Source organism: Meriones unguiculatus, chromosome 3, assembly GCF_030254825.1.
Source record: "Meriones unguiculatus strain TT.TT164.6M chromosome 3, Bangor_MerUng_6.1, whole genome shotgun sequence".
Lineage (NCBI taxonomy): Eukaryota > Metazoa > Chordata > Mammalia > Rodentia > Muridae > Meriones > Meriones unguiculatus.
The window spans coordinates 98322640-98350368 of NC_083351.1; the positions used below are offsets into that span (position 1 = coordinate 98322640).

General features: G+C 41.9%; 1 protein-coding gene across 6 annotated transcripts in view; it reads right to left on the reverse strand.

Moving 5' to 3' along the window:
• The window catches only part of Sema5a (semaphorin 5A), a 470503-nt gene that overhangs the window by 292726 nt on the left and 150048 nt on the right, over positions 1–27729 (reverse strand). For 5 of the 6 annotated variants that reach the window (XM_060380391.1, XM_060380386.1, XM_060380389.1 and 2 more), the window contains one exon: positions 8518–8715. In XM_060380391.1, the coding sequence (XP_060236374.1) occupies positions 8518–8641 (124 nt within the window). In that variant the 5' untranslated portion in view covers positions 8642–8715. Of the gene's footprint in view, positions 1–8517; positions 8716–18244; positions 18529–27729 lie in introns of those variants that run through there. The other variant, XM_060380390.1, reaches the window with a different exon arrangement.

Below are 27729 nucleotides of genomic sequence, written 5' to 3' on the forward strand. Positions count from 1 at the left end.
TATAAGACATTATAAGGGTCATCTATGTCAGCCCCTCTCCCAGACACAAAAGCACTTGATTCTGTAAGCCAGGCTAAAACTAGACAAGACCTTCACTCCACATGACCATACAAAAGACTCCAGCCATGTTTTCTTTTGGTATTTTTCACCTTATTGGATTTTTTTTTTGTTGCTTATTTGTTTTTGTTTTTATTTTGTTTTGTATTTTGAAGATAGGGACAAAGACCATGAAGTTGGGTAAGTAGGGAACAACTGGGAGGAATGAAGAGCAGGAGAAAAAGATGACCAGAATATATTGTGTGAAAAAAAAATCTGTAAAGACTACAGTTACCCAAAACTCAAATTAAAACACACAATGCTGATGGGCATATTAGGGGTTGTAATACATGCACAGGACCATGGGATACTCCATAAGCCACAGAAAACATAGAGTTAAGGAAAAATGGAGCTAGGAGTGGGCCAGGAGACAGACATAAAACCATGGGAGCCACAAGGCATGGACTCATGAAAATGTGGAACCAGGGGACACATAACCACGTGGAGTACAGGGGGCAGAGAAACATGTATGTACCTTTAGGAAAACAATGAACTCATGGGACACGCACATAGCCAGGAGATACACACAGATCCAGGGTCACACATAAAGCCAGAAAATGTGCATAGAACCAGGGATGCACATGGAGACAGGAGAAATGCATGGAGGTAGGGACACAGATGGAGCCGAGAGCTGTGCACACAACCATGGACACACCTACATGGAGCCAAGGGATACGCATGGAACCAAAAGACACATTTGCACATAGTGTAAAGTTTGCTCTACCCTTAAGGGAAACTGACACTGACTAGTTTACATATTCTCAAGCCATAACAGGAAGAAAAAGCAGGCCAGCCAGAACCAGCAGACAAATAGTCTGTGGCAATGTCAAGCGAAGAGCGGGAGGAGGTGGGACAGTGGGCAGCAATGGCTGGGAACAGGCACAACACGAGCTGAAGCTCAGCATCACTGACAGCAGTAGAAAGGGGCCTGAGCTTCTTGATCGACATGGGCTTACAGCAAGCATTTTACCATTCTGCAGACAGAAAGACTCAGATGGAGTGAGTCAGTCCATACTCCACAAAGCCTTAGGGGACGAAGGCCTGAGACACTCAGTCACCAAGCACAAAAAAGTGCCATCACATTTAAAACATGCTCAGTATTTTTTTCTCATCATCTGACAAACCAATGCTTCTAACACATGCATAAATATGATTTGAAATAATTACATGATTCAAAAATTACAGGTTTCATTAAAAAATAATTACCCATACTTAGATACAGGAATAAACATCCAAATTTAAGATCATTTTCCCACTTAAGGGTTCATGTGCAGATAAGTTACCATTCCCAGCCTCAGCCCAGTAATGACGATGGCTGGAAAAGACAATTCCCCTTATTGCCCTTCCCAAGCTCTTGGGGCTAGGTATTACTAATCCTCTATAGTGCATAACCTTTTCCATAAATTCTGAAACAATTCTTAGGCCAATCAATAACCTTGTAAGTAGGAAAACATTCTAAGGGACCACCAAAGGGTTAAAAATAAAGATAAAATAGGGACCTGGGAGTGGAAATCAATAGTGCCCTGCGTGGATCTGCAGGCAGAAGCAATCTCAGGCACTAATACTAAATGCTTCCAACAAAGAAAGACCCTGATGAAATGCCCCCAAACCAGCCAAGACTGTAAGGCCTAAGGCTTTGCGGAGTATGGACTGACTCAGTCATCAACGGTCTTTCTTTCTGCATAATGGTAAATTGCTTGCTGTAAGTCCATTTCAATCAGTGCGGTGCACATTCTACATAGCCGGCATGCTGAGTAAACTTTAATCAATAAACAAACAAAAACAGAATAAGGTACAATTGCCTCAAGTAGGCCAGAAACATTTAAGGCTAATTTCAGTGATGGCCCTGGGACTCAGCGAGCAAGCTAAGCAGCATGCTGTGTGAAGGGTCGCTGTTTTCCCCGTTTATTGGAACAGACATTTAGGGAAATGACAAGCACATCAGTGTGAAGGAACGTTGGCAATGGGTCAGGGTATTTTGTCGCCACTGCACACTCATGGATAAATCTTCTGGAACATGCAGCCACGGCGGTGGCTGTCAAACACAGCAGGCTGCAGAGGGTGGGAAGCGAAGGACTCAGCGAAAGAGGTTGAGCTCACAGTGACAAGTCCTGCCCTGAGGCTGGGAAACAAGACTGTGCCAGAATCTTCAGCCTGGACAGTTACTTCCAATCAAGATCCTGATAAAATGTGGTTGGTGACACTAAGGTCACTAAGTTTTGGCGTATGACTTCACTAATAGCCTCTAATACAGAATGCTGCCTAAGTGTAGCACTAAATCGTGATGTTTGAAAGCATGTGGAAAACAGGACTATCCAATTCCTTCCCCCTTGTTAGTTTCTCAAACTTCCACACACAGCTGGTCCCAGGTTAAAAAAAAATGTTCATGTGATTAAGTGGTAAGCAACTGTCAGCTCCAATGTGAGCTATTCTGAGGACTCCTAACATCCACAGGGAATCTTCTGTGTGTTTTATCAGCAGTTTTACCCTTTGTTCAGAGCCTCACTTCCTTCCGAGAGCCCCCAGTCTCTTGGGCATCACCTGTCTACTCCCCAGGAACTCCCACCCCACCTCATCCCACACTCTGTCCTGAATCCGGGGTGCCTGGCCCCCTCCCTTCTCTGCGGATCACTGGCGGTGGAATCTGCTTCCTATCAGTTAACCTCTCACCTGTTCCCAGGAGCTCACCCACTCCTACAGCTCAATGCCACGGCCACACTCATTCTCTCCCCCTCTCTTTTCTTTCTTTAGACCCTTCCTTCACCTGGCTTTTCCCCATCTTCAGTAAGGGATTATTCAGTAATGCTCTTTTCAAAGCTATTTCCTGTCTTCCTGCCCCTGCACAACTAATATTTTTCTCTTTTTAGATTCACACATCTATCTCTACGTGAAATGTGTTTTACTCTCTCCCCCTACAACACAGTGGTGAAGCAACATGATATGGGTTGTTCGGAGCCCACACAAAAACATCCCCGAGTCTTAACCAAACACACCTGTGGATGTGCCGCCCTTTGAAAATTGCTTCTCCAGAGGTAGTGTTTGAGACCAGGTGATACTGGAATTGGGTTAGCCTTAACACAGAGTGACATGGAGTGAGAAGAGAAGACAGAAAGATATAAAGGAAAATTGTAGAAAGTACATAGCCTAGGAGACTGGCCAGCCTGACTGTAAACCAAGGCAGGCTACAGACTTCTGCTGAAGGCGAGAAACATGTCCTTTGCAGTTACCCGAGAGAGCACAGCCTCATTCACACGGTCACAGGGGACTGCCAGCTAGCACATGGCAAAAGAAGACATCGAGAAATTACCCAGTTGGCAGTAATTTTGCAACAGCTCTAGGAAAGCAATACCCAAATACACCACTACTGGGAAGTGCTGGAATGGAGATCAGCTGGCCAGCTTTTCCAATGGAAACCTTTCAACACTAGAAGAAGAGGCTCAAGCAAAGCAGGACAGGATGACTAATCTGCCTTTTGGCCCATACTGAATTTGAACACTGCATTATCAGACTTTCATGAGCAGCCCTGTCTTTAAAAGGATCCCTCACTGAGGTCTGCATTGTGCTGCTCTCAGCCAGATCCTTCTTTTCGGGGCTCACAGGACTGCAGGGTTTACAGTTCACACTTTTTATATACCTCACACCTGCCTCCCTTGTTGAGCATACTTGCAGTTAAGATCAAATATCCTAGATATCAACAGAGTTTCCTAGTCTTTTGGGTCCTCTATCCATTCTATCATCAACCGTAGCTTTCTCCAATTTCTAGAACAGCCCATTTTCTGCTTTCCTATATTTGTGTTACCATCTAGACCTCAGTTTCTCATTCTTGCTGCCTTTGATCATAGCAGCAGCCCCAGAATGGGCATGCTTGGTGGCTAAAACACATCCTTTTCTCCAGAGGAGGTTGATCTTCAGGTATCTCGCCATGCCATGCATATCTAAGCCCTCACTATCTATGAGAGCCACTTCACCTCCTACCCTTTCACCTAGTAAGGGTGCTATGACTCATTCGGTATTGCGTATTTTCCAGGACCGGTGACACACCTTTCCCCACTTCAGCACTTAATGTTATTCATTTCCTTTCACTGGAATGTCTGCCCCTTCATGGGGTTCCTAACGTCTGCTGGCAGCTATTTGGGGCTCAGCTCTGCCATGAGCAGTTCCTAGAAACATTCTGTACAAGGATCTGGGGCTGTGGCTATCTGACTCCCATGTTCCTCTCCGGGGCTCCCTGCACATGACACAGACACCTAACAGAGCATGGTGTGAAGACTCTTTCGTTCTCAGAGACTGGAACTTGGCCTCTATGGGATCAAATTTTAGCACAGATGTTGGTAGCAGGCACTCATTAACTCTTTGTTACATGTTCATCCAAAAGTAAAAGTAGGCAACTTAGAGGTGGTAGAGTAAGTCAGTGATGGAGTATTTGCCCAGCACTGGGTGAAAATATAATTTATAATACTCTGAGATGTCGCTGATGAACTGTGAGGTGGACTCAGATCCAAACCCCGACAGCATGCTCTGCTGGTGAGGCTGCTGTGAACAAATCCTCAGGCATTGCTACCCTCAGGAGACAGACTCTGATGCTTGCAGCCAAAACAGCCAAGCATCTTACCCTTTCACCTAATCCCCAAGCCTTGAAATCTCTTCCAAGGCATCTCTCAGCAATGGGTTGTTGCTAGGATTAGAGCACAGCATAGCAGAGAGCTGAACCAAAAGAAGAACCCTGCTGTGAATGTGTGCATCCTGACACCAGAGTTTACTGCATAAGGTCAACTTGTATACATGCCACTTTTTTATGACAGATTGCCAGCTTTGATTATGTTTGAATGTATATGGGTGTGTGCATCTGTGAGGTACGAAAGAACGAAGAATAATGAAGTATGAGGAAAGCTTTATGTAAATTAGAGGGGTAACCCAGTGCAGAAAACATATAGAAAAGATAGATTTCTACTAACAAATCTCATTGCATCGACTTAACTTTCAGCCTCTGAAAATCAAAAGTGAAATATAGAAATGGGAGTAAACTGAGAATGAGGTTGTTGGCAAAACTGTACAAAATGAGATGGCTTTCCGGGACTTTAAAGTGGTAAATTTGGTTTTAATTCCTCAAAGAACTACATATCCTAAAGACCAAAGGGAAACAACAACAACAAAAATGTCTTCAACGGTTTTAATGAATCCCAGGAAGTAAGGTTGCATGGAGCTGCTACTCTGGAAATAACAGAGAGCTGTGTGTCACACACTGTAGTGATGAGTGGTGTGTCACACACACTGTAGTGATGGAGAGGTCACACACACTGCAGTGATGGAGAGGTCTGTCACACACTGCAGTGATGGAGAGGTCACACACTGCAGTGATGGACAGGTCACACACTGCAGTGATGGAGAGGTCACACACACTGTAGTGATGGAGAGGTCACACACTGCAGTGATGGAGAGGTCACACACACTGCAGTGATGGAGAGGTCACACACTGTAGTGATGGAGAGGTCACACACACTGCAGTGATGGAGAGGTCACACACACTGCAGTGATGGAGAGGTCACACACTGCAGTGATGGAGAGGTCACACACACTGTAGTGATGGAGAGGTCACACACTGCAGTGATGGAGAGGTCTGTCACACACTGCAGTGATGGAGAGGTCACACACACTGTAGTGATGGAGAGGTCACACACTGCAGTGATGGAGAGGTCACACACTGCAGTGATGGAGAGGTCACACACACTGTAGTGATGGAGAGGTCACACACTGCAGTGATGGAGAGGTCACACACACTGTAGTGATGGAGAGGTCACACACTGCAGTGATGGAGAGGTCACACACACTGCAGTGATGGAGAGGTCACACACTGCAGTGATGGAGAGGTCACACACACTGTAGTGATGGAGAGGTGTGAGACACACACTGTAGTGATGGAGAGGTGTGTCCCACACTGCAGTTATGGACAGGTCACACACTGCAGTGATGGAGAGGTCACACACTGTAGTGATGGAGAGGTCACACACTGTAGTGATGGAGAGGTCACACACTGCAGTGATGGAGAGGTCTGTCACACACTGCAGTGATGGAGAGGTCACACACTGCAGTGATGGAGAGGACACACACTGCAGTGATGGAGAGGTCTGTCACACACTGCAGTGATGGAGAGGTCACACACACTGTAGTGATGGAGAGGTGTGAGACACACACTGCAGTGATGGAGAGGTCTGTCCCACACTGCAGTGATGGAGAGGTCACACACTGCAGTGATGGAGAGGTCACACACACTGTAGTGATGGAGAGGTCACACACTGTAGTGATGGAGAGGTCACACACACTGTAGTGATGGAGAGGTCACATACTGTAGTGATGGAGAGGTCACACACTGCAGTGATGGAGAGGTCACACACTGCAGTGATGGAGAGGTCACACACTGCAGTGATGGAGAGGTCACACACTGAAGTCATGGAGTGGTGTGTCACACACACTGTAATGATGGAGAGCTGTGTCACACACTGTGGAAAAGGAAAAGGAATGAGTGTTCCCCTGCAGAGGCAGAGAGACTCTGTCAGTGGGAGAAACAGATAGAGGGGAAGGTGGCAGAGGTCAAGGCCCTGGAACCCAGAATCGACCTGGACTTCTCAGGAGTTCTTAGTGTTTATTTTTATGTATGTTCTCCCTAGTGCTATTCACGAAAGAGCCTTAACTGCTAGTGTTCCTCAGAGCGGTGGGAGGAACTAGGACAGAGAATAAGAGTATCTTTCATCCAAGAGACTGGAAGTTATCACTGTGCTCAGGACACAACCCCACATGCTGGGCTGAGAAGGCATCATTCTCACGTCCTCAGGTCAAAAAAAAAGTAGCAATGAATTAAACCTATCAGTTATAATAAAAGTCATATGTTGATATGAAGCTGATCAGTACAGTAAGGAAAACAAGAGAAATCATAACTTCTGCGATTACCAGACTGAAAACAAAACACAACAAAAGCCTTGGTGGCAGGGGAAGCCTCAGCATATCTTCCTCTTCCCGCTGTGCAGCAGTCCCATTGAGAGAGCAGGCCAAGGGCAGCTGGTTTACTGGGAAGTCTCTATTAGATGAGGAAAAGATGATAAACCTAGAACCGCTCAGTTTTCTGCCATTGGCCAGCATCTGTAAATAACTGCCATCTGCCCACAGGACACTGCTTCACAGTGACAGCCAACAAAAGTGAAAAAGATCTGAGTGTGAATCTCATCAAGATTCACATCACTTCAGAATTACAGGGAAAGAAGGGACACACATTCAAATGACACAGTCAGGATGCAGTGAGCAGAAACCAGACTGAATGAGTGATTCCAGTTCCTTAAAATATATATATATATATATATATATATATATATATATATATATTTTCCCCATGGGAGATGGAAAAGCAATGGCATAAAACATTTAAAGACGTCTAAGATCTCTCCAAGAAAACTGTGCTGTTTGGACTTCAGGTAGATCCTTGTTTGACTCAACAGAATTCTCATCTTCCCAAGACTATGTACTTCATAGTTTTAGGAAAAATTTCATTTGGGAGCTTTTTCATGTTTGGTATGACAATAATATCATAAAGTTCTTTTCAGTAATAGCTATAGACTGATATATATAAAATTATATGATACCCTGAATTTGCATCAAAATCATTTGACAGGTAAGGGACAAAGCATGGGTAGAAATTAAATGAGAAAAAAAATAGAATGTAAACTGATAAATGTGGGGCTTAGATTATTGTTCATATTTGAAATCTCTACATGAAATTTGTGATACAAAGTTTTAAAACTAGTGAAAAGCTATTGAAATGAGTTAAGAAAATGAAACGTATGATGTGGGCTGATGATACAGGCATGCTGAGGCCAGAGGCATTGTTTTTGTTTTGTTTTGTTCTGTTTTCCCCACTGTGAATCTTTCAAGTGTCCAGGTCGCGAAGACCTTCCATAACTTCTGGTAAAGAACAGAAGAGCAGGTGAGACTGTCAACTGACAAGCCCTTCAACACGGAGAACACACTTCAGACAATAATGGATTCCACTGCATTGAGGCTCCATCAGGACGAAGGGGCTTGTCAAGCCAAGACCTTGGCTTTGTCAAAAAAATGCCAAAGAAGAATAGTTTCTTTCCTCTTATTACTGTTTACTGCAGTGCTAATGTCATGGTTTCAGCCTCTGACTTGAATGGCTGGGCGGCCTAAAGCACCTGTTGAGAGAAGATGGGAAATGACAGTTTCCATCCAGGGGAATCCCATCTGGGATCCACCATGAGGATCATGCCTCCACTCTGAGGCATTGTCTTCATTCTAAACAATTGCCCAGATGAAACCACAGAGCAAACAGCAATTTCCTTCTATCATCTTGCTTTGAATATGAGATTTGAGTTTACGCTGTGGTCTTGTCATCGGTACACGCTCATTCCTTACCTTTGTAGGAGATGATGGGGTGCTCTGCTCTCTGGCACTGGGCAGGGTCCGGGGTCTCAGGCCGAGCAAGTCTCCACACTCCCAGGCTTGAGAACAGCCATGCAAGGACGCAGGCTCCCTTCATGGTGGGCAAGGGGCCTCTGACTCTGGGAACGTGTCTTCTGTGGAGCTCACCTTCTCCTCATGTGTGAACGGTACCTACAACATGCAAGAGAGGGATCCTGTGAACAAGAGCTTTGTTCCTGGTGGACAGTGTTTTGTAAAAGTCTCCTATCATAACATTCTAAGTTTGCAATGTTGAAGACAAGGGATGTTAAAAAACAGAAGAGGCTATACGGGTGGGTGTGTGCATTTGTGTATGTGTGTGTATAGTGCAAAAGTGCATTGCAAATATGTATGTGCATTAGTATGCTGTGTATGAGGTGGGAGATGTGTGTGGTGGATGTGTATCTGTATGGTATATGTGGTGTTTGTATGGTGTATATGTGCATGGGAATATGTGGATGTGTGTGCGCGCGTGCGTGTGCGCGCGTGCGTGTGCGCGCGTGTGTGTGTGTGTGTGTACACAAGTGTATAAATGGTTGTGTTTCTGAATAGTGTAGACTGTGCATATATAGATTGGTTGTGTGTATGTTGGTGTGGTGTGTGAGTGTGTGTAGGTGTGTGTGAGTAAATGAACTACATCTGAGACAATCCCAGCTTAAGCTCTCCTAGATCACACCCCTCTGAAGAAATGGTGATTAATCGCTGTCATCATTGCTGGGGCTTTCCTTGTAAGTCTGTCTTGGCCTGTTTGTGCAAATAGAGTTGTCTTGTAACTCCATCTCTCTTTATCATCCATAAGACCCTATTTAATAAGGCTAGAGCCTTTGTCTTTTACCAATAATCTGATTAGCATTATGGCTCACAATTCTTGTCAATAATTCTAATAACATTATACACTTAAAGATGATCTATCTGCAAAACTTGTGGCCAAGTGTGCTTCAAACAGAATGTAAGTCTATCAACTACCAGCTTGAATAAAAAGATGAGGCTAGAGCTGATGCACTTTCAAGACTGTGAAAAACACACACTTTACAATAAGGCAGACTTGTACAAATAACCCAAGCTCTAACTTTAACAAAAGCAAGAGTGCCTTGGAAGTGAATGGAGGGTGCCGCTGACATTTAGAAGGACCATGGATAGCCTCACTGAGAGGTCAGATTTGAATTTAATATTGAAGAATAAGGAGAATTTCAAGACATAGGAATTTCTGGAAGACCATTCCACAGCAAAGGAATGACACAGGAGGACATCTGGGGAGTGATGGCAGCAAAGGTGTGCTCTGGAGTGATCTACTGTACTCGGTACGGAAAGCAGGTTATGCCAAGAAAGCTGAAAAGGAAAGTAAAACAGTGTAGACAGGAAGAAGCAGAACAGAGAGCTGAATGAGTTGGTTTAAATTGGCTGCATCTGTTCAGAAAAATAACCTGTGGCTTTAGGCTTTGTCAATTATGAGCACAAAGGAGAGCACAAAGGGTAGAGCTAATGGGTGTGGCTGGTCAGAGTGGCCACAGAGTCTGACCTGTCTCCTCCCCATCAGGATGGGGTCCTCTGCCTGCGAGCATGGGCTGCCCTGTTGCGGCACTGCTCAGTGAGCCTCACAACAGGAGTCACAACTTCTAATTACCAACCCAGGCCCTACAGCACGATGGCCACGTCCTCCCATCCAGAACACATTCTTTGGGGAATGGAGGAATAGGGTCAGAAGTAGAACCTTGTGTTTGTCTCAGGAGAGAGATCACTCAAGTGGTTTGGGGGCTGGAATGCCTAAAACCCAGCTTTCCAGCCACCACTGCTGAGACTAAGCCTGAAACACACTGAGCACCTTCAGCATGTGTCACAAGCACAGAAAAATAACCCAGCTGAGCCCTGCCCAAATCCTGAACACCGATGTGTGAACTTTATTTTAAAAGGCTATCGTTCTAATCCACTAGATTGTGGAACCAGAGACAAATGAACTAAAGAGATATAAATGACTATCTCGATATGACTGCTTTTCATTTAGATAGTATCCACGGAAGTTCTGCTGTATATGAAATATAATTATTTGGTATTGCACATGCCAGAATTAAGAAGCTGAATGCATAGTTCGGAGCTTCCCATAAACTACAGGTCAAGTGATAAGGAAAAAATAAAAATCAAAAGTAGCATGTAAAGCCTCAAAGGGTTTAAATGATAAATGAGGTCAATTTTCATTCAGGGGAGGTCCGATAGGCAAGGACAAGGCCACGTTAGATGGGAAAGATCACTGGATTCTTCCCAAAAGTAATCAACGGGCAACACTTAGGGGCTTCCACAGGAAAGGAGACCGAATCCACACAGCAAGAAACAAGGGAATTAGTGGCTTGAGAGGAGTAGAACCAATTTAGCTCTTCCTTATGTTAGGTGACCAATAAAAGTGCAACAAAATAAGATTTGCAATCAAAGACTGGGAGTTTTTAGGAATGCAAGAGCAATTGACAATCAGACACATGATGAATGAAATGTAGCAGTCAGTGGAACAGTATACTGTATGAGGCATTTAAAGGAGATAGGCTGTTTTCCTGGGAGAGATTGGTTACACTGACAGCGGGCTGCGAGAGAGGCCATTGCAGCCACCTCAGCTCCCTTGCCTTGTGCTCTTGTGCACACTGCTTTCCCATGCTACGCATGCCACAACAGAAGATCCAGTAGAAAGAACTTCATTCATCACCACCCCTTAATTTCAGACTTCCAGACTCCAGCACTATGAAAAATAATTTATTTTCTTGAAGAAATCGCCCAGTTTCTGAGATTATTTTATAGAGCAAGAAAAAGAACTGACCCACAGATAATTGAATACAGTCCATCTTCTGAGAAGGTTGAGCAGAGAAGAGGTTGTGGATATAAAAGGGAGAAGGTGAAGGCGGCCCCTGCCTGCCATCCGAGCACTTAGGAAGCTTGGCCAGAAGATTATAAGGTCAAAGCCAGCATGGACTGCATAGTGAAACATTGTTAAATAATAAATAAATAATGAATAAAGAATAAATAGTAAGTAAATAAATAGAGAAGAGATATCGTATGAGTGAAGACCCAGAAACACTTGCAAGAATCAGCTATTAGAATAAAAAACTAGTTAATGAAGGGAGAAAAGGTTTAATCTTTAAGGGTCAGTGAAGATTTACATATTACAATATATATAATCATATAATATGTTATAAAATAATTTGTATTTCCCTATTTCTAAATCTTATAATATATTGCATATTATGTAATATATTAATATATAATATATATAATATGTAATGTGTATAAGATTTAGAAGTAAAGGACTACATCAAGTTATTAGTATATCCAATGTAACAGTTTCTAAATATTTTTAGTCAAATAAATAGGAATTCCTGATGGCTAAATAACTAGTGGTGATGAGAACATTAAGCAGTAGAAAATTTAAAGGAGTTAAACTTTGGTATTGCTAAAAGCAACTAGATCTGAGCCTCTCTCCTTTGCACGTTGTTTACTGATTGTCAACTACATACACATCACTCCATGTGTGTATGAATATGAAGAGCGACCAAGCACCGTAGTGTAGAGGAGGCAAGCCTTAGAGCACCAGTAAGCACCAATGAGGGCACAGAAGAAGGCAATGAAGAAGCAGAGCAATGAGACTCACGGAGAGTAAGAATCCCAGAGCAGGTCAAAGATTAGAAAGGTCAATATTGTAAAAGATGCTAAATGTTCTCATTGGATAAAATGCTTAGGTAGAGAAAGAAGCAGATGAAGGGATTACAGATCAAAGCAATGAGGGAAGAGCTTCTGGAGGAGGAAGAGGAAAAGAGAATGTGGGGGTGGGAGGAGAGATGGGTAGAAAAACAAATGGGGAGCTAGAGGCACAGCTAATGAACCCTGTAAACAGAGAACTGTAATACATGCAGGTTCACAGCTGCTAAGGTTTCTTGAGTTAAGATATTGAGAGTATGTTTTTTCCCATTAGAGGACAGTCTAGAACGCCACTGTGAAACAGCCCATCTTCCCTTCTCTTTTCCTCCTGGCATCAGATGGAAGCCATAAATATCAGTAATTGATACCTGACTGAGTAGTAATTTCCTAGAACCTACTAGTCACACAAGGCAGAGAAGAAGGTAGCCTAACTGAAGATCTTCATCTCTCAAAATCCAATTCCCCAGTCACACACACCTAGCAGTGTAGAGAGGAGAGGAGAGGTCTGTAGAAGAGGCACTTCTGTGTCCCTTCTCTTTCTGCCTGCACCTCCAGCTTAGAACACAACCTTCCAGTGTCCCTTATCTCAGACTCCATCAGCAGCGGACATTCCCTGGGAACCCTCTAGCCACAGAGACTAGGAATGCAGGTAGTCTAACTGCAGGTCTTCACCTCTCCCTTCTCTGTTTCAAATCCAACCCCCTAACCCTCCAGCTTCCCCCACAGCTTTTTAGCAGAACACGTTTTGGCCTCCCCTCCCTGTCTGCCCCAACCTCCAGAGGATCACTTTCAATCTTCTCCTTCAACCTTTCTCCCCACGGATTCCTTTGTTTCAGCCTTCATTTCTAGAAAGAAGTCCCTGGAAACCCTCCAGCCAAGCCTGACAGAAAAGCAACAAGTAGGAGGGTGATGCAAGTTACAGATCTTCGTGCTCCCTTGGTGCTTCCATGTGCAATCCCCTAATACCACCACAGCTCTGTAGAAGACTACCTGCTGTGGCATCTCCTCTCCCTCTCTGCTCCCATTCCTCTCTCTCTCTCTCTCTCTCTCTCTCTCTCTCTCTGTCTCTCTCTCTCTCTGTGTGTGTGTGTGTTTGCACGGAACTATGCAAATCCTGGTGGCATACCACAATTTCCTCCCTCCTGTAAAATTTCTTCTAGGCTTTAACCGTTCCTATGTATCAGCTTCCAATACACAGACAAAACTTCTTACCTGGAATCCCCAGTGGACATACCTAGCAGAATCCTGGAAACATTCCTATCAGGTAACATATAACCACCACACTGTTCTAAGAACCAGAGAAGGCAACAGAAACCAAGGGATAAAACAGCCACCCAACAAAGAAAACATCAAACATATAAATTGAAACAAAGAAAATGCCAGAAATACAATCCTCCCAAACCCAGAAGCCTACACACCAGTGTAAAAACACAATCAATAACCAGGACAAAATTTCCCTGCTAGAGCCCAGCAACCCTACTTCAGTAGGCTCTTAGAACATAGCTGAAGCACAAGACAGGGACCTTAAAATAGCCTTTATGAATATGATAAAGGTCCTTAAAGAGGAAATGAGTAAATACATTAAAGAAATCAATGAAGACACAAAGAGTGGAAGGAAATGAATAAAGCAGTTGAAAACATGAAAGGGGAAATAGAATTAATAAAGAAAACCCCAAACTGAGGGAAATGTGGAGAAGAAAAATCAAGGAACTTGACCAGAAGCCTAAGGAAAATGTCACAAACAGTATACCAGAGATGGAAGAAAAAAGCAAAGGCATAGGAGACAAGATAGAAAAAATGGATACATCACTCAAAGAGAAAATTAAACTAAAAAGCTCCAAGCATAAAACATCCCTGAAATATGGGACACTATGAAAAGACCAAATATATGAATAATAGGAAGAAAGGCAGGAAAAGAAACACAAGTCAAAGGCACAGAAAATAATTTCAACAAAAATCATAGAAGAAAATTTCTGAAAACTAAAAGAGATGCCTATCAAGGTACAAGAAGCATACAGAACACCAAATATACCGAACCAGAAAAGAAATTCTATATACTAATCAAAACACTACATATACAGAACAAAATAGAGTATTAAAGGCTTCAATAGAAAAAGACCAAGCAACATATAAAGGCTGGCCTATAAGAATAACACCCGAGTTCTCAATGGAGCCTCTAAAAGCCAGAAGGGCCTATACAGAGTTCTACAAACTCTGAAAGACCACAAATTCCAAACCCGACTACTATACCCAGAAAAGCTTTCAATCACAATAGACACAGAAAGACATTGCAATGTAATTCAAAATTTAAGCAGTATATGCCTACATATCCAGCCCTACAGAAGGCACTAGAAGGAAAACTTAAAGCTGAAGAGATAAACCACATCAAAGAAAATACATGAAAGAATTAATATCACACTTACAATAAAAAATGTAGGAAAACAAAAAGTAAAAAATTCAGTAACAACAGGAACCAAGAAACACTGCCTATGGATGATTCTCATTATGTGTAGGCTCAATTCCCCAATAAAAAGACACAAATTAACAGAATAAATGTGAAAACAGGATTCATCTTTCTGCTGCATCTAACTCAAATGGCTGAGATGTATTTAAAGAAATGTCCATCATTAGTCATCAAGAAAATGCAAATCAAAACTACTTGGAGATTTCATCATACACTGATCAGAATGGCCAAGGTCAATAAAATAAGTGACAGTTCATGAAGGCAAGAATGTGGCATAATGGGAACACTCTTCCATTGCCGGAGGGAATACAAACTCATACAAAAATGCCCTGTTGAAATCAGTGTGGCAATTCCTCAGAAAGATAGGAATCAACCTCCCTCAAGATGCAACTATACTACTCTAAGGAATATAGCCAAATGATGCTTCATCCTATTTCAGAGATGCTTGCTCAACCATGCTCATTGTTGCTTTATTGATAATAGCCAGAAACAGGAAACAACCTAGATGTCTGTAAATGGAAAAATGGATTTTTTATAAATGTTATACATTTACACAATGGAATATAGTAATATACTCCACCTTCAGAAAATGAAAACATGCAATTCACAGGTAAATGGATTTACCTAGGAAAAGTCATCCTGAATGAGGTAACCCAGACCCGAAAGACAAATATGATATGTATTTGGTTATACTGAATATTGGCTGTTAAGTCAATGATAATCAAGCTACTATCTGTACAACCTCAGAAGTTAGATATAGAGTAAGCAACTTGGAAGAAGGACACATGTCCTTGGGAAGAGGAAATAGAATAGATAGTGTTTGATAAACAAGAAGTATGAACTTGAGGGGGAGTAGCAAAGCTTCAGGCTTTGTATTTTTACATGATTTCTGAATGTGCAAAGCAGTAGGTCTCTGCATCTATATCTATTTTTTGTGCTTCTTCTTGGGCTCATTCTCTTCTGTTGCTTTTGTACTATTTTGATTTTATTTTCTTTCCTATTATATTTTATTATCATCCCTTAGAGGCTTGCTTTTATTCTAGCCAGAAACAGGAATGGGTAGATCTGGGTGGGATGTGAAGTGATCAGGAACTGCAAGGAGTACAAAGAGGGAAAAACATAAAAGAAAAATAGAGATGACTTAGATATATCTATGTTCTGTTAAGACTAACGATGTTTGGAGTAGCTATGTTGGTTGCTCTCAGAGGGGTGCAAAGAGCTGCCTCAGCTCGATGTGAGAACAAACCTAACCTAGCAATAAGATAGAACAAGAGCAGGTACTCATGGCAACAACCCTCAGTCCATTCTAATTCAATGGAAGATGTGATGCCAGCGTTTATATCCATAGCTGCCACCCAAAACAGTATCACCAATGAACTCTGGAAGAGCACACTCCACACAGTACTGCCCTATCATTACCTGCTAAATGGAACTTAACCCCATGAGATGCTAAGACTGCAGCTGGTCAGTCTGCCTGGATTAAGCCACCAGAGAGTGCCATTAACTATTAGTCAATTGCTTGTTACTGTGACAAACTGTCTGAGACAAACTGTACAAAATGAGAGACAATTTTGGCTCATGTTTTCAGTGGTTTCAAATCTGATCACTTAGCTCTACTCCTTTCAGTCTGTGACAGCAGGATACCTCAGAGTGTGAGCTGCTAGCAGAGTGGACCTCTGACTCCATGGCAGCCAAGACAAAGGGCTTTCAAGGAGCCAGTGACTAACATCCCCTGCCAGGCCATATCCCACCAGCATTTCACTTCCGTCTGTTAGGACCAACCTCCTGAAAGTTCACCGTTCTACACTACTGCCATGGGTAGAGCACCATGCCTTTTACACATGGGCCTTGTGGACACTCATCTTCCAAGCTCCAGCAAGTGACTACCATATCGACCAGCATCCTTTACAATCAACTTTTTTTTAAAGATTTATTTACTTCTTTGACATTTATGGGTACTCTATCTGCATATATGCCTGGATGCCAGAAGAGGGCTTCAGATCCCATTACAGATGGTTTTAAGCCACCATGTGGCTGCTAGGATTTGAACTCAGTACCTCTGGAAAGGGGGCCAGTGCTCCTAATCACTGAGCCATCTCTCCAGCCCTACAGTCAATCTTACTGTGCTAAACAGAGCCTTAAAAATCTTTGTCTCCTGAATGAAGTCAGAGAGCAACAGCTCAAGTGGCCACATAATGTTAGGGAATTGGGACATGAGAGAATCACCATGGAGATGAGAGCACAGCTGAAAGCAACATGGAGTCTGAGATGAATGAGGAGACTCATTGTGCTTGCTATTGGAAACCTCCAGAAGCACACTCAATGGCAGGTAGTCTTTAGGGCTTAATTTGCAGAATATAATGACACCTCCTTTTTTTCTAGAATAAATTGATACACATCGCCACCATGGTGAAGTGACAAAAACACTCACAGTCTTTATGTAGAATCTTGTTTTCTGAGCCTTCACCATAGAAAGCCAGCTCCTCAGAGATTTCCTTCTGGGTAGGATCAGCTTTGAGTAGCAGATAAGTCTTCCTTCTAATGGCTGAAATGCCACCTCCTAAGGAGGCACAGGATCTCTTGCCTCAGAGACTGGAATGCTATCTGCTGCAGGACACTCAGTATTAGGTCTACTGACATTTCAGCAAGGTAATTCTTGGACCAGGGCTTTTAGGTGCATTAACCAACCTCCTATACCTCTACCCATTTTGGCCAAAAAAAAAAAAAAAAAAAAAAAAAAAAACACTTCCAGGAATTTCCAAATTGTCCCTTGCTGATAACCCCTCATTTAGATTTGTCAAAACCTTTCTCTCCTTAGAACTCAAACTATCATCACTACACAAAATATACTTATATACATCTCCCAACTGAGTTTGTATTAAATCATTTCAGTTCTTTGTCAGTAAAATTGAAAGCCACGTTAATTATATCTATTTGCTGCATTTTGGGAACCTTATTTTGGAAGGCTTTTTAAAGAATCAAAGTCACTAAAAGTTTCTCTTATACCATCCTACCAGTCCCAGAAAATTAAATATATATCAATCAAGTTAATAAAAAAAAGTCTTTGTTGTTATGACAATATATTATAGAAGGCAAATCTGGATTGTGACATCTACGCATTTTAGAGCATTTACTTTAAAACCCCTGAATTTTTTCCTTTGGTTTCTTTATGTGGGAGGATCACTTTATAATCTAAATAAGCACAACTCTGTATAAAAGTGTTTGTGCGATAAATAACATTTCCCGTTCTCACCCACACTGCAGCTGAATAGACATGGGGGACAGAAAATAACTGTTCCTTTTAGAAAATAAAAATGCTGTCAGATCAAAAAGAAATCAAAAGAATGAATGTTTAAATAGAAGCTTTCTTTAGGGAGCAGTATCTAACCAGTTATTAATAAAAACAGATCCAACACAAGCTTAATGTATATCCTTTCAGGGGGTATGGGTGCCTTCTAAACCGTATTGTAAAATTTAGATGTAGCCAGATCTTCTGGCACAATTCAGAGACACAAAGCCCTCCTTCCTTATCATGCACCTTACCCAGTGGCATCTACGATCGCGTTGGTGGGTGGACAAAGAAGTCAAGATAGTGAGCTAACCCAGGAAGGTGGCTTCAGCAAGGATTCAAAGCCATGCCCCAAGCTCGCCAAAAACACAGCAGTCCTGTCCCCGAGAGTTGAAGCTGATGAGGGAAGTCCTGGCTGCCACCTAACAGCAAGCTACAGGTCCTGTCAGCTCAGAAGCACAGACAGGCAGATTTCCAGAAGGGGACAGGCAGCACGGCTGAAGCGGCCATGTTTCGAACAGTCATCCCATCCCTTGTCACTGCTCGAGGCATTCGGAGAGCTAGCCAAAGTGCAGAGTCCAAACCCTCCTCCCAGCCCGTGCGCTACACCCATGACACCGCCAGACACGGGAACTCTTCCAGCCTGCAACTGCTGTCGGGGCAAAAGCCTGCCCTATTCCACACCCTCTGAATTCCCCTCCTGCTTCTTTGAACTCTTCAAAAAATTCTGCACCTTTTACCAATAACCAACTGCATCTCCACGGTGCATCCCTGAAAAGCCCCGTAGCTTTCACACTCTCTGGAGTAACTCATGGGAAACACTGCCTACTCGTTTGTATGTTGCTGATACCATGGTGCTCAACCTCAGCTCTAGTTATCCTTGCATTAAGGAGGAAATAGTTTCTGTTTCCACACACAGCAAGCACCCGCTCCAGCCAGCCTGGTAGCTCCTGCCTAGTACCCTCCACAACAACTCCAGTGCATGGCAGTTGACCACCTCCACATCAAAGATTTATCTAGATAGTCTCCTAACAGTTATGTGTCTACTTTTCCACTTCTTTTTATCCAAAGCTCTGGTTTGAACTCATACTCTGGGTACCAAGTTCATGTGTCCCTGCATACTACATGGGCTGCATGAACATGTCAAAAGAACAGAGCTAATCTTTGGTTAGGCGTTGTGACTCAGCCATTTCTTGCCACAGAGAGAGTCACATTGTGAGTCGGCTTAGCCCCTTGGTCCACATGAGGCAATTAATGAATCAGTCACTCCCAGAAGTTGGATAGCCAAAGGAGATTTCAAAACTATCTGCCTATCCACTCCCTTTGTAGCTGACAAAGCAAGACCGCAACCACATTCTATAATGTACGTAAGATCAAATGTGAGTGGCGAAGCACATCAAAATGAGCCCTGCAGACCCCTGGCTTTGTGCTGATTAAGTTGGCCTTTCTGTTTGAGTCTATAAAGCTACCCACTTATAACCAAGGGATTAGGTGGACTGAGTCACTTCAGTCCTGTCTGCAAAGTAAATACTAGGAGGTGAGCCACAAGACTAGCCAGGAGACACACTTAGAATGTTGTTAGCCGAGGCAGCCATATTAACATGTGTTGTTCCTTCGTGCTGTGCTCCATGGTTGGGGCTAGAATGGAAGGGATGCTGTTTCAGAACTCCCAGGAAGGGTTTCTGATTGTCAAACAGGTAAAAAAATTTCTTAGGTTTAATATTTATCATTTTAGCATAGATTATTTCTGTACACATTGTTAATATAAAACAAAAGTTCTAAACAAGATCTGCCAAGGAGGGATTCCTTTATGTGGAAACAGAGATAGGAGCTGTGGCTTTTTGACAGGATTGAAATGAAAGTTCAGTGCAGCAGGAAAAAATGATCCAGGAAACCCAAAGCCTTTCGTGCTCAGCTCAGGAAGGAAGGTATAGAATGAGTCCCTGCTTTCTCTTTGTTGCAGTATCAATATTCTAGGTACTCAGCAGAAAATGGAATTAAATGAAGAGTTGGCAAAACCATAAGAGTAAGTTAACACAGTGTTCAAACCAACAGATGTCTGGACACATTTCCAAAATCGTGACTGGACACCGTTATAAGAGAAATACATTGAGATTAAAGCTTCCGTGTTCTTTATTGAACCTAAAGAGGAAATCAGAATAGCTATCACACATTAAACCTTCAATTTTATATACATTTTTAAAAATCAAACCCCTTTGTATTATTTTAATCCATGCATCCTAACTGCCAAGGTTCAGCCAAAAGCAATTTACCATACATGATTAGTGAAATGACTGTAAAAGTACGTTAACAGAAACACTTATCAGACTAATACCAAGAAAGACATCGGCTGCCACCCTCAGCTACTGATTAAGAGCCAAGTATTGTCCAGAGAGTTCTACCATATCTGCACTCCAATGAGAAGGAATTTTATGGCTGTATAAAATGACCTCATGGTATAAAGTGGGGAAAAGCAAACATTAAACTATTTTATACATTTCAATAATAGTTCAGCTCCAGTGACCTAATTTTATACCTCTCTTCAAATGAACTTGTTATTACGCTTTTGCCTTCTTCCCCCTGTTTAGCTCCAGATTGCCCGGAGGAACGATAAAAAATAAATGAAGTCCATTAGATAAAATTATTATTTGCTCAAAGACAATATTAATTTTATCTGTCAGCAGGTTTTAAAACTAAGTGAAAGTTCATTCATTCTCCTCCTGTTAGCTAAACCAAGAGCACTTTCTAAGAAAAAAAAAGTTATATTTAAATAATGTAGCCTTCAGTCAATGTAACCACCTGAGCAATTTCTAAAGGACGTGCATGGCTTCATTTCCTAAGGCAAGAGACACGTGAGGTGCACATTACAGTAGTGAAGCTGTAAGTGACTCTCCTGGGCCACACAGGGACAGCACCTCCTGGGAGAAAAATAAAAAATAAAAACCCTGTGGAGTCAACATTACCGGTCACTGCTTCATTGCCACATCCAGTGACCTTATGCAACTGGACATCTTCATGACCCTGGTGATGTGCCCAGTGCTGTAGAATAGTTCCTAAGACCTTATCTTCTTTGGAATCCATAGCACCCTAACATCCCTCTCTCCACGCTATACCTGGAACTTCTCAGCCTTCTTGTAAAGGAAGGTGCACACCTATCCCTTTGGATGGGATGTTGGTTTTCCTTACTCAACCAGCACACCCTTGTGATTTGGGGTGGCTTTACATACACTTACTAGCTAGAAAGTCAAACACAATCCCCACTCAGTTATAATGTAGACCTATAAATAAAAGGGAGCATTTTCAAATAAGCAGCCCAGTAGAGCCTGATCGACCAGGGTCATGTGACCTGTCTTGGCTGTCTGCATGCATACTACCTATGCTAGACAGGAACACATCTATTCAGGGTTCCAACTCACCATCCAAGGACTCACTCACCATTCCTATTCTTTCATCTTCCCAAAACCCTGAAATTTCTCCTGGTTTTGTTTGGATTACTTCCTCTAGCTCCGATCCTTAAGCATCTATGTAGCCATTCTTTTTTTTTTTTCTGCTTTCTTCCCCCCCCCCCGCATCCCGCCTCCCCCAATCCACTTGAGTACATTAGCACTTATTTCTGCTATAGACTTCATCCTCCCAAACTAAAATTACTGCTCTCAGCCTCATTTAAAGCAAGGCTGCAAAGCCTCAGTTTCTGGGCCGTATAGAGTAGACATTTAGCATCTGCGAGCCGAGTTGGTATATGCATGCACACTACCATTGCTAGGGTGCATACGCTGTCATTAAAATGCTATGCATGCTTCCCTTTCTTCCGTGACTCTGCCATTCATTGTCACAGATGTTTTATCCCCTATTAAAATTCTCTTAACATCTGGTCCAAATACATGAATTCCCATGGTTTTGAGAAATGTCCTTTCTAAATGTCATAATTTTCCAGTTAATGGTCAAAGGGATGAAGGGATTATTATAGGCAGACGAGCTGAAAAGAGGAGTTCTCGGAGGTCTGGAACTGTGAGAACAGAAGGGAGCTTTGGCCACGCACACAAGCCCTTGGGGTCTAGGTAAGTAATTCCAGTTCTAGTTGTTCATTAGAACCACATGAAACAACAGGAACAAAGAGGAGACATTATCATTCAGGGAAGAGTAACTTTATTAAAGTAATTATTCTAGCTTGAAATATAAATATCATGAAATATTACCAGATGAAAACATTAGACCGTTAACACACTTAGGAAAAAAAATAGACTGTTTAGTGAAAAGTTCCCTGTTTTCAGAGTCTACAAAGGACACTGTGCCTACTTGATATCAGATGTGGAAAATGAATACTTTGTTTACCTGACTCTGTTACAATGCTGTCTGTCAAAACTAAATCAGACCTCAAAAGCATTAATAAGTTTGTGGCAAGTATGCACAAAAAGAATAAAACACACATCATAAAATGAAAATTAATGAGATCTTAATCACAGTCAAAGATTCTAGTAGCTAATGAAGAATAATGAATATGAAATAGCAAAATATGTAGTAATATATGGAATTTGTATATGTATTTCCTGTAAATAATCTTATAGCACACACACTGTCACCCATACTTAGTTTCCAAACAGGGAGGTGTGAGGCCATGACATTTTTGTAAGTATGCCTCCTGCCATGCTGCTGTCCTGAAGGTACAGTCCTCATTTCTACAAAGAATGTGTTTCACTGGGAGTGGAACTTGGCTCAGCAGCCACAGGCTCACTGATCTTGGAGGTGCAGACCTCATTGACCAAACTTAAGCCTAGGTTAAAGCCTGCCAGAGTTCCAGCCCTTGCAGGAGTCTGCAAAGGCCACTTCAGTTTTCTGTTACCTTCTATCATCTGTCAACTTGTGCCTAAAACCACATCTATCCATGTCTTCACTTGTACTTACTTAAGACAAGGAAATGTCTTTAAACTGGTCCAAACAAGCCACTGATAGCACCACTCCTCAGCCCTGTTTTCTGCCCAGGTCTCCTTCTTAAGAGTTGGAATCATATTTTTATTGTTCTAATATGCCCACTAAGATGCTAACCCATGAGTAAACTTTGTCATTACTGTTCCAAATAGGCACCAGGAAGAATCCTTTGGTTGCCTCCCTTGCCACAGATACACATTAACCCTGTACTCTCACTTTACCCTCTCCTGGGTTTGCAGGAGATCAACTGATCACTGGGCTTTGCACCAATGATTTCTGTTTTTCATTTTTTGGTGCTACAACCAGAGACAACTACAAAGGAGTTTGATAAAAGGAGTATAGCTGTAATCCTTCAGTAGTTCCCCAGGGAACCTTCCAAAAGTAAAAACCACTGGCCCTACCCAAAGCCCTTTACTGTGGCCAGCCCAGCTATCCTGCATCTTTCTTTTTCAGCTCTCTCATTTTCCATAGGCCAGCCAGACACATGCACACTTATACACGTGATCTTCCTTCTGCCTCTACATCCACCGACCTTGCAGAAACACTGGCTGAGTCTTAAAAAATATCTTGTCTAGGTTCTTCAAGGTGCTTTCTTCCTGAGTCAGCCTTTATTCGATGTAATTCTCCAAGGCAACTGAACCTGCCTTTTATTCCTGCCCGACGCTGTTAACATCCTGTTTCATATCACTTAAAATTACTGAAGCTGCTTGCTTGATGTATCTGTGGATTATTTTGCAACCTGCCACATTAATTTATTTAAAAGGAGGTTATAACCCCCATAATTTATCCACATAATATATGTATATTAATACATTTTCCATTTTAAACATATGTAATAAACAACAACTAAATTAACATATCTCACAAAGACATTATTAGTACTTTCCACGAAGGAAAATTAAGCCAGGAAGAATACAATTGAAAGAATGAATAAAAATAAAATAAAACATACTGACTTTGTCAATGACAGCAAAATATTTCCCAACTGTTTTGTCTTCAGCAATCAGAGGACACTGAGAGAACCTATGAGATCTATGTCTGGCAATAAATTGATATCTTTGATTACATACTATTTGACAAGTGGAGACAAAGGCTTTCTTTTGTTCTCTGTAAATCCCCAGGTCCTAAGACATAGCACGCATGTAAGTATTATAAACTTTTTTAGTAGTCACCGAAGGGGTGGATGTCAAGGTTTCCAGCTGATGGGTTAGTTCATTGTGATGGTGTAGATACTTCCTTCCAGGCAATGAAACATGTCCAGTTTATTTCAGTCAATAAATCACACTTACAATGACTTTCACAGTAGATTCTATAGAAAACTGCCAGATCTCTAATGGCCTACATGTGAGACTTCAAAAAACAGCTCAAAATAGACCTTAACTGAATGGCCACAAAAAAAAACACATCTAATTATTAGCTTATTATGCAGTGCTGTGACATGTATATGTGCTGGGAACATAAGGTACTGTGTTCTTCAGTTCATTATCCTGGAATGTGGAAAGGTCACCGTGGATATTGCAGTAAAGGTCATTATGGTTTAAAAGTAATTCCGACGTATTTTCCCATCTATATTTCAAAATATTAAAAGCCAAATGATGGTGTAGAGGTTAATGAAAATACAAAAAGAGTAACTCAAAGATATAATTCCTGAGAAGGTAATGAAAGAGGGCATAGACTGTCGAGTGGCTCCTGAAGAAGAAAGGGCATAAACATTGCTGTAGGATGACTGACTGGCTGTTTATGTCATCTAAAGGTTAAGTAGCGTCCGTGGATTACTGAGTCTGTGACATCCCCTGCCTGTGAACACTGGTGCAGAGGAGACAAATACCAGTGGGAAAAAAAATGGATGGGGATCCAGATGCATAGGATGTGAGATCACCATGGCTGCTATCCTCTGTCTCTGATCCCATCTTCTCTGAGACATTTTTTAAAAGAACATGTAGCTTAAAAACGTATGAGCCCACGTGGCACGCCTGGGTTGGCTACCCAGAGGCTATTTAAGCTGTGGGCTGGCTTTCCCCAGGGTCCGAGGATTGTTCAAGGTTCCTGAATAAACTGCATTGAAAAAAAAAAAAAGTATGAGCCAACTTGAAAAAGGTCAGCCTACTCCATAGCAATTAGAAAACAGTAAATAAGATTTGATGACTATAAAAAGTAAGACTACAGACAAAAAAACTTTTGTTTAATAGGAAACAAACTTAGCGCCCTCCTAAAAAGAGACAATAGGAGCAATTTGGTGTTTCACAATAGCGGTGACTGTAGGCTGCATTAGTGTTAGGAAAATTCCATGTCTGTCCAAGAAATATAAAAAAATTTATAATCGTACTGTTCCTAATAGAAAAACCTTAGAAGCAACATCAGAGTCTACTCTCTACCAAAAGCACAGTCATCTTCACAGTGTTATCACAGTCAAATGGATGGGCAAAAGCTCTGTGCCACACACCTAAGTGCCCCAAACAGAAAACTGTCAAAAAAATATAATCATACATAGAAGATCAAAAAACAATACTTATTAAAAATAAAAAGTTAACAGTATTTTGTATTAACTATACAAAAGCCAAGGATACAGAAATAAGTGCCTGCTTTTGTTAATGTGAAAAGAGATGCATGTTGCATGAAGAAAAAATATTGATCATGAGTGAGTCATGTTAACTGTTCTCAAGTCTCTCACTCTCCCTTCTGCCTACAACACCCTCCACCAGGTCTATATTAGATCTGTATCCACCCTTAGCAGTCCAGATCAGGCAACAACTGCCCCAATCCCGTTAGTGCCCATCAGGTCCCCAATGAAGAGCTTTGATGGAACTAACAAGGGAGCTGTTATATTCCATGGCCTTAGAAGATGTTTCCGTGTTGCCTGCATTGTTCTGGCTTGAGACTTAATAGTCTTTCAGCATGGAAATGGCCTGCTCATCACTGTGGGCCCTCATGGCTCAACATTTTCTTCATGTAAAAAACAAACAAACAAACAAACAAACAACTCTAAAATTTGCTTAAGCTGTACTATAGAGCAACAGTAATAAAAACTGCATGGTACTGGCATAGAAACAGAATGGTGGATCAGTGAAACTGAAGAGCCAGAAATAAACCCACACACTTATGGACACCTGATCTTTGACAAAGATGCCAAAACCATACAATGGAAAAAAGATAGCATCTTCAACAAATGGTGTTGGTCTAACTGGATACCTACATGTAGAAAAGTGCAAATAGATCCATACTTATCACCCTACACAAAACTAAAGTCCAAGTAGTTCAAAGACCTCAACATAAAACCAGACACATTAAATCAGTACTCATTGGTACAGGAGACAACTTCCTGAACAGAACACCGACAGCACAGACTCTAAGAGCAACAATCAATAAATGGGACCTCATGAAACTGAAAAGCTTCTCTAAAGCAAAGGATACCATCATCAAAACAAAACAAATGCCTACAGATTAGGAAATAATCTTCACCAACCCTTTATTTGACAGAGGGCTAATATCCAATATATAGAGAGAACTAACGAAGCTAAAAAGCAATAAACCAAATAATCCAATTAGAAAATGGGGAACAGAGCTAAACAGAATTCTTGAATGACAGAGAAACACTTAAAGAAATGCTCAACCTCATTAGCCATCAGGGAAATGCAAATCAAATCAACCCTGAGATTTCAACTTACACTCATCAGAATGGCCAAGATTAAACCTCAAGTGACAACACATGTTACAGAGGTTGTGGAGAAAAGTTTACATTCCCACTGCTGGTGGGAATGTAAACTTGTACAACCACTCTGGAAATCAATCTGGCAATTTCTCAGACAACTAGGAATAGTGCTTCCTCAAGATCCAGACATACCACTGCTAGGTATATATCCAAAAGATTCTCAAGTATACAATAAGGACATTTGCTCAACCATGTTTGTAGCAGCTTTATTTGTAATAGCAAGAAGCTGGAAGGAATCCAGATGTCCCTCAAATGAAGAATGATACAGAAATTGTGGTACATCTACACAATGGAATATTACTCAGCAATAAAAAATAAGGGAATCATGAAATTTGCAAGTGGGAACTGGAAAGGATCATCCTGAGTGATCTGTCTCAGAAGCAGAAAGACACTTACAGTACATACTCACTCAAATAGACATATAATATAGGATAAACCTACTAAAATCTGTACACCTGAAGAAACTAATCAAGAGGGAGGACCCTGACTAAAATGCTCAATCCCCATCCTGAAAGGGAAAGAGGATGGACATCAGAAGAAGAAGAAAACAGGAAACAAGTTAGGAACCTGCCACAGAGGGCCTCTGAAAGGCTCTGCCCTGCAGACTATCAAAGCAAATGCTGAGACTTATGGCCAACTGTTGGGCAGAGTCCATGGAATCTTATGAAAGAAGTGGGAAATAGTAAGATCTGGAAAGGACAAGAACTCCACAAGGAGAGCAACAGAACCAGAAAATTTGAACATAGGGGTCTTTACAGAGTCTCATACTCCAACCAAGGATCATGTATGGAGATAACCTAGAACTCCTGCACAGATGCAGCCCATGGCAGTTTAGTGTCCAAGTGGGTTCCATAGTAATAGAAAGAGGGGCTGCTTCTTACATGAACTGATTGGCCTGCTCCCTGAGGGGGGAGCAGCCTTACCAGGCCACAGAGGATGACAATACAGCCACTCCTGATGAGATACGATAGACTAAGATCAGAAGGAAGGAGAGGGGGACCTCCCCTATCAGTGGACTTGGGGAAGGGCATGTATAAAGAAGGGGGAGGGAGGGGGGATTGAGAGGGGGGAGGGAGCAGCTTATGGGGGGAAACAAAGTGAATA